This window comes from Phascolarctos cinereus, unplaced genomic scaffold, assembly GCF_003287225.1.
Source record: "Phascolarctos cinereus isolate Bilbo 61053 unplaced genomic scaffold, phaCin_HiC Scaffold_5;HRSCAF=322, whole genome shotgun sequence".
Lineage (NCBI taxonomy): Eukaryota > Metazoa > Chordata > Mammalia > Diprotodontia > Phascolarctidae > Phascolarctos > Phascolarctos cinereus.
Genome location: NW_027555958.1, coordinates 376728028 through 376734027, shown reverse-complemented (window position 1 = coordinate 376734027; position 6000 = coordinate 376728028). Strand labels below are relative to the sequence as shown.

General features: G+C 49.3%; 1 protein-coding gene across 1 annotated transcript in view; it reads right to left on the bottom strand.

Moving 5' to 3' along the window:
* Positions 1-408: 408 nt before the first annotated feature.
* The window catches only part of SLC45A3 (solute carrier family 45 member 3), a 28485-nt gene continuing 22893 nt past the window's right edge, over positions 409-6000 (bottom strand). The window contains 2 exon segments of the mRNA XM_078156374.1: positions 409-2199; positions 2201-2347. Of these exon segments, the coding sequence (XP_078012500.1) occupies positions 1912-2199; positions 2201-2347 (435 nt within the window). The 3' untranslated portion in view covers positions 409-1911.

Below are 6000 nucleotides of genomic sequence, written 5' to 3'. Positions count from 1 at the left end.
GCTGGGATTTAACCATGAGGAACAGCTTCTGAATAAAGGGGGAAGAAGGGGAGTAAGGCCAAAGAGGGGCAAAGGTGCAGAGGTGGGAATTAAATCTCAGCCCATCTCATCCAGCTCTGTCCTCACTCTTGTTGAATATGTTTTTAAGTGCCTTAAGGAGTGTCTGGGTGAGTATTCTGCCACCACAACTCCCTTGTGAATTCCCATCGGCAGCCCAATCTTTCTGTACATCCAGAGTAGGGCTCTGCCTGTGGATGGACAATGGAAGGGAAGGGGTGATGGTGTGGCACCATCTACTGGGGGGACCTGCAACCTGCAGGCACTGAAAGTGCAAATAAAAAATTCAGTGAAGTCTGTGTCCCAAGGTAGATGGGCACTCCCTCCCACACACAACACAAATATCCTTACTTGTTAAATATATGAGAAGCTTCTTTATTTCACCTTAATAAACTTTATACTCTGATTGCTTGCACACTGTACAAAATATTCACTTAGCTAAATAAATAAGACATAAAACATTATTGCAAACAGCATTTACACCCCCGAGGTAAGACCTCCTGGCCCAGGTAGGGGTGGCTCCTGAGATCCTGTGTCCCCATAGCACAGTGCATGCCTTCGGGGGCTGAGATAGGCAAGAGGCCTCGGGACAACACAATATGGGGTGGGGGGGAGATGAAGTCCCAGTACCAAGGGAAATAGACCTCAAGCTCATGCCTTAGAGATGGAACCAAGGCAGTGGAGCTGGTGAGAAGGGATGTAGTGGGCTGCATCCAGCCACAGCCAGGGAGAGGAGCAGAGGTGGGTGCTGAAGTGAGGAAAGCTGAAAGGGGCAGGTAAGCAAAGGCACTATGGGAGACATCACGTGAGACAAGAGCCTCTGGCAACCGGCTAAGTAATAGGCATCCGGAACCTGGCAATGCCGGGCTTGGCTCAACCAACAGGAAACCAGGCCCTGAAAGATCTAATATAGCAAGCCCACTGGGTAGCAAGCTAGCAACAGCCTCCTATTCTGGTAAATAAATAAGTTAAATGTTTATAGACCTGTGTACAGTGCTGGTGTTAAATACAGAAACCCAAGACCTTCCCAGTGGAATGAGGAAACGTTTCCAGGTATTGATCAAACTCAGGGTGGAAGGGGATGGTGGAGAAAGCAGCAGAAAGGACAGCAGTAGGGTCTGGGCAAAAGTCTCAGGGAAAAAAAAGGATTTTTTTTCACATTTTCCAATCCTGGGTTTGGGGGCAGGGGCGAGTTTCAGGCTGAAACAGCCTCAGGAGGAGAAACCCCCAAGGGCAGAGAAGAGGAGCATTAGACAGCTTTGTGAGGAGGTGTTGGGGTGGGAAGAGGAGAGGCTGGCCTCTTTGGTTTGTTCACCCTGCAAATTATCCCTTTTTCTCATCTGTCCTGACTCTGGCCCTTAGCTCTTATCCCTAAGGTCCCGTAGACTCATGCATTTCCCAGAGAGTTAACATGAAGTCTCCCAGTAAGTACGTTCTCCCACCACGTACTCAGCCCCAACTAGAAGCCAGAACTTAAGGCTTATTAGGTCAGCCAGGAAACCAGCCACGGCTATCCTGGGGCTCTCCAGTTCCTTTACTTCGAGAGAGGAAGAGGCACCAGGCTCCTGCTCATCAATCATGTCTTCTGCTAAGCACTTCACAACCACTGGGAGGCAGCAAAGAGCTGCCCCACCCCACGTTGGCAGGGACAGGAACGGATTTTGAGACCTACAGACTCCAAGTGGGGAGGGGAGGGAGAAATCCTAGGTGGGCGGAGCTGTGATTCTCAGAAGTTCCCAACCCAAGTCTTGGACCAGGTGGGAATGGGGAGGACAGATGCAGAAATGGAGGGAGGGAGAAAGATGTCAAAGAAGGGGAGAAGGTTCTGGCCCTTCTCCCAGGGTCAGGAGACACCTAGATGGAACACTTGGCCAAGTCACTTTTGTCAAATACCACCCGAGTGGCAAAATAGATGGCTATCACCCCAAGGCCTGCTGCTGACACCATGTAGGCTGTGACCGACTGGCTCAGCTGGACGATGGAGCCCATGAACAAAGATGGCGCCACCTGAGAGAGGAGGAAGGCACTATCCAGGATGGCCAAGTCCAAGCAGATGCCCCGGCCTGGGTTCCCAGGCTCAGCTGCCTCCCCAACTACCATCCTCACTGACACATCACAAGGGGAGGCCCCACACAGTGGGGGGTGAAGAAGGAAAGAGGCTCGTACTGGTAGCCCCTGAATGTCCATTAGGAAAGGGTCCCCCAGCTTTGGGGCCTGCCAAGAAGCTGGTGGTCAGGCTGTCACCACTGCTGTTGCTGCCAGTGTCCCCTCTGTATTTGGGTAGGAATACCTGGGAAAAGAGAAGAGGAGGAAAAAAAGAGATAATTAGTGTCAACCTAACCAGATAGGCCCAGAGACAACTCTCCCCCCCACACACACACACACCCAAAGAAGGATCAGCCTAGCATGAAAAAGATAGAAAATCAACTTCACAGAAATCAGACAGCAGGGCCCCAAAATACAACAAATAGGTCTTGAAAGAACTTATAGCTTGATTTTCAAAACAGGGAGGGGTTCCAGGGTGGCCAGAGTCTTTTTATGGGTCCTATTTCTTTTGGGGGAACTTCACAATGAGAATTTCTCCCTAAGGGGGCTGGGGGGTAGGATCTGGCTCTTCCTGTTAGGAAGGACCACCACACTCCCAGAACTCGACAGTGGCAAAGGAAAAGTGAGGCACAAGGAATACACACCTATTCTCACCCCAAGTTTGATCTGGCACAGCTGCCTAGTGTTATCCATATGAGAATGGAACAGAACCCTGGAGGAAAGGGGAAGCCTGAGGACTTTATAGGACAGGTAAGAAGACTGAAAAGCAAGAGAAAAAAAGGTCATAGCAAGATAGGGGCCTCAGGCCCTGACAGCTAAGTCCAGAAGCTATCATCCTACCCCTTTACAAACCCTTCCTAGTAAGCCAGGATCCAATCACCTTACCCTCAAGCTATTTATCAAAATACCAAGGAGTCCCAATTACCCCTCCCCCAGGGCTCATTTTTGGGATAAGCTCTGCTATGGATCCCCAAAACCTAGAGATCATCTTGGGTACAGGCTGTTCTTAGCGAGGGTCACCCCCAAACTTGGGCAACCTAGGTTGACACTAACTAGCACTGGAGACCTGCTATCAATTGATAGACTTCACAACAGGGCTTCCAATGGAGATGGGGGACACGGAAATAGACATTTGATAGCCTGGTTTTCTGGAGTCAGACCTCCTTCCATTCTATGAAAGAGGGCAAGTCAGATGAGCAGCCAGATGCTAGACTTCCACCTAGCTCCTGGGGCTGAGAAAGCCCTTCAATCAGCCCAGGGATGGAGGAGATATAACAAAGTAGCCAGGTGTCAATGGAAGGCGCTCTTTCACCAAGAATATCCTAACAGCATTTAACATCCACGTCTTCTTTTCCTTATTTCCCTTGTTTTAAGCTAGATGCTAGGAAAGGAAGTTTCAGCTACAAGCCAAAGTGGGGCAAATGGTGACAGCAGTGACCACAGGTACATACAGTGATTGGTATTCTTCACACAAGTACTCAGTCGGCTTGGGATATCTTCTATGTGTATCAGCCATCCCCAATCCCCCAAGACTGCTGCAAAGCCGACTTTAACATGTTCTACCACCACTCCAGAGAAAGCCTAAAATTTAGTAACACCAGGCTGGGGGTCACAAGATGATGATTACAAGAGGTGGGAGGAGCCTCAGAAATCTTCTAGCTCTGATCAGGGATCCCTTCTGCAACTGGAGGCAAGCGAGAGATAGAAGAGGGCCCTCCGGGAGCCAAAGGGACCCTCCCTTCACTCAACACAACCTTCTCTACCCACCAACCCCAATTCTCAAGGCTAGGCCACAATCTCACCACAAGAGGGCAGCCTGCCCAGTCAATGAGGGGAGAAGGGAAGCTGTCCACCTACCCCTTTCTACAAAGCAAATACTCATAGGTTGCCCTGTGCGGAGAAGTACATAGCAATGAAAGCGCCATGACAGCTGTCATGTTCCTTTTCAGTTCCTTCTCCCCCTCCCCCATACTAGCCTGGAAATTTTTTTTTTTTTGCAATGGGGTAGGGATGATGGAGAGGGGAAGGGGGGATGTGCTGGTGGAAGAGAAGGCTCAATGTAAGAGATGCAGATGACACTGGACCTGGGATTTCATCTGTGTAGAAATCTCTTCACCACTGCATTTGACGTATAGTCTTAGAAAACTGCCTTAGAAAACTTAGCCCCGACTGCCTCACCAAAAAGCAAAAGCAAAAACAGAATTATGTCATTCTACATGTCTTTTTTTTTTTTTTGAGGCAATCAGGGGTTAAGTGACTTGCCCCAGGGTCGCACAGCAAGTAAGTGTCAAGTGTCTGAAACCGAATTTGAACTCAGGTCCTCCTGACTCCAAGGGCTGGTGCTCTATCCGCTGTACCACCTAGCTGCCCCCAATTCTATATACCTCAGACAGATCTGAAACTGAGTCTATGTTCCCTGAGTCCACACTAATTTGTGACCATAAGGAGAAGCATTCTAAAGACTGCTAGAAGAGAGGGGGCCACAGACTTTGGCCACAAAAAACCTCACAAACTGAGTACCCCATGTGTTTATAATTGAGATTTGGCCATGTATTCATTTAAAAAGATCACAGATTTAGAGCTGGAAGGGACTTCAGAGGGGATTGAGTTTAACCTCCTTATTTTTACAAATGGGGAAACTGAGGCCCAGGGAGGTGAGTATGCCCCAGTCACATAGCTAGTAAGTGTCTAAGGCTTAGTTCTAACCCAGCTCTCTGACTCCAGAGGCACCAACCTTTCCTTTTTAACTCACTGCACCTACACTTGGGTTTTCTTGCTAAGGGATACGTTTCCCAGTTTCCCTCCACCTCGGCCTGAGAACTCCCCAGGGACAAGGCCTGGGCTTCTCCTACCCTCTGGACTCTCTCTCTTCTTTCCCTCCAGCAGTACAAGTCTGAACACAGGGACTGCTCAGTGTAGGGATGGGGAAAAGGGATGGAGGGGATGAAGGAAAGAAAAAAGGAAACAAGCATTTATTAAGTACCTACTGTATGTGCTAGGCGCTGTGTTAAGTGTTTCACAAATACTATCTCACATCATCCTCACGACAACCCTGAAGGCTAGATGCTATATCATTCCCATTTTACAAGTGAAGAAACTGAGGCAAACAGAGGTTAAGTGACTTGCCAAAGGTCATAGTTAGTAAGTAGCTGAGGTTGGATTTGAACTCAGGTCTTTCTAACTCCAGGCCCAGTATGTACTACTTAGCTGCCTCTAGCCCTGGGGCAAAGGCGCGCGCCCCCCCCCCCCCACCACCACCACCATTGAGGGATTAGTATGAGAAGGAGTAGGTGAGAAATGTCCCAACTTACAGCAGTGCCCAGACCATCGAAGGCATCAGGTAGGGGGTGCTGGGGGAGGCTCTGCAATGGGGGATGTCAAGGAGCAGAGGAGGACAACAGACGCAAGGAAAGAAGAAAGAATTAAAGGAAAAGAGGCAGAAAAACTGGGAAGAAAAGGTCAGAGCCTGCTGGGATTTCCCCACCCCTCAGAGCTTGGCCTCAGGGCTACAGGAGCTAAGCTATTAGTAGTTAAAACATCCACTGCTTTTTCTCCCCCCTGGCAGATGATGAAATCTACTTATCAAGCCTGACTGCTCCCTGTAGCAGATGAAGAAACAGAGGTCATTTGGTCCTTTCCTCTGCCTCCAAGCATGACTACGCCTCACCTGGTGCAGTGGTCTTCTCTGAGCATCTCCACTCCCTATTCCCCGACTGTGCCCATCCTTCACCCCACCCTACCCCCAGAGGAGGCAGGGTGCAGAAGGAGCCCAGCTCACCCGATTCTGAAGGATTTATAAGGGGGATTTTCCCCTGACAACCAAGATGTATCTCTAAATCCAACCTAAATTCTTCTGGATATAACACAAATTTCTCTGGACCCTCAGGAGATTTTTCC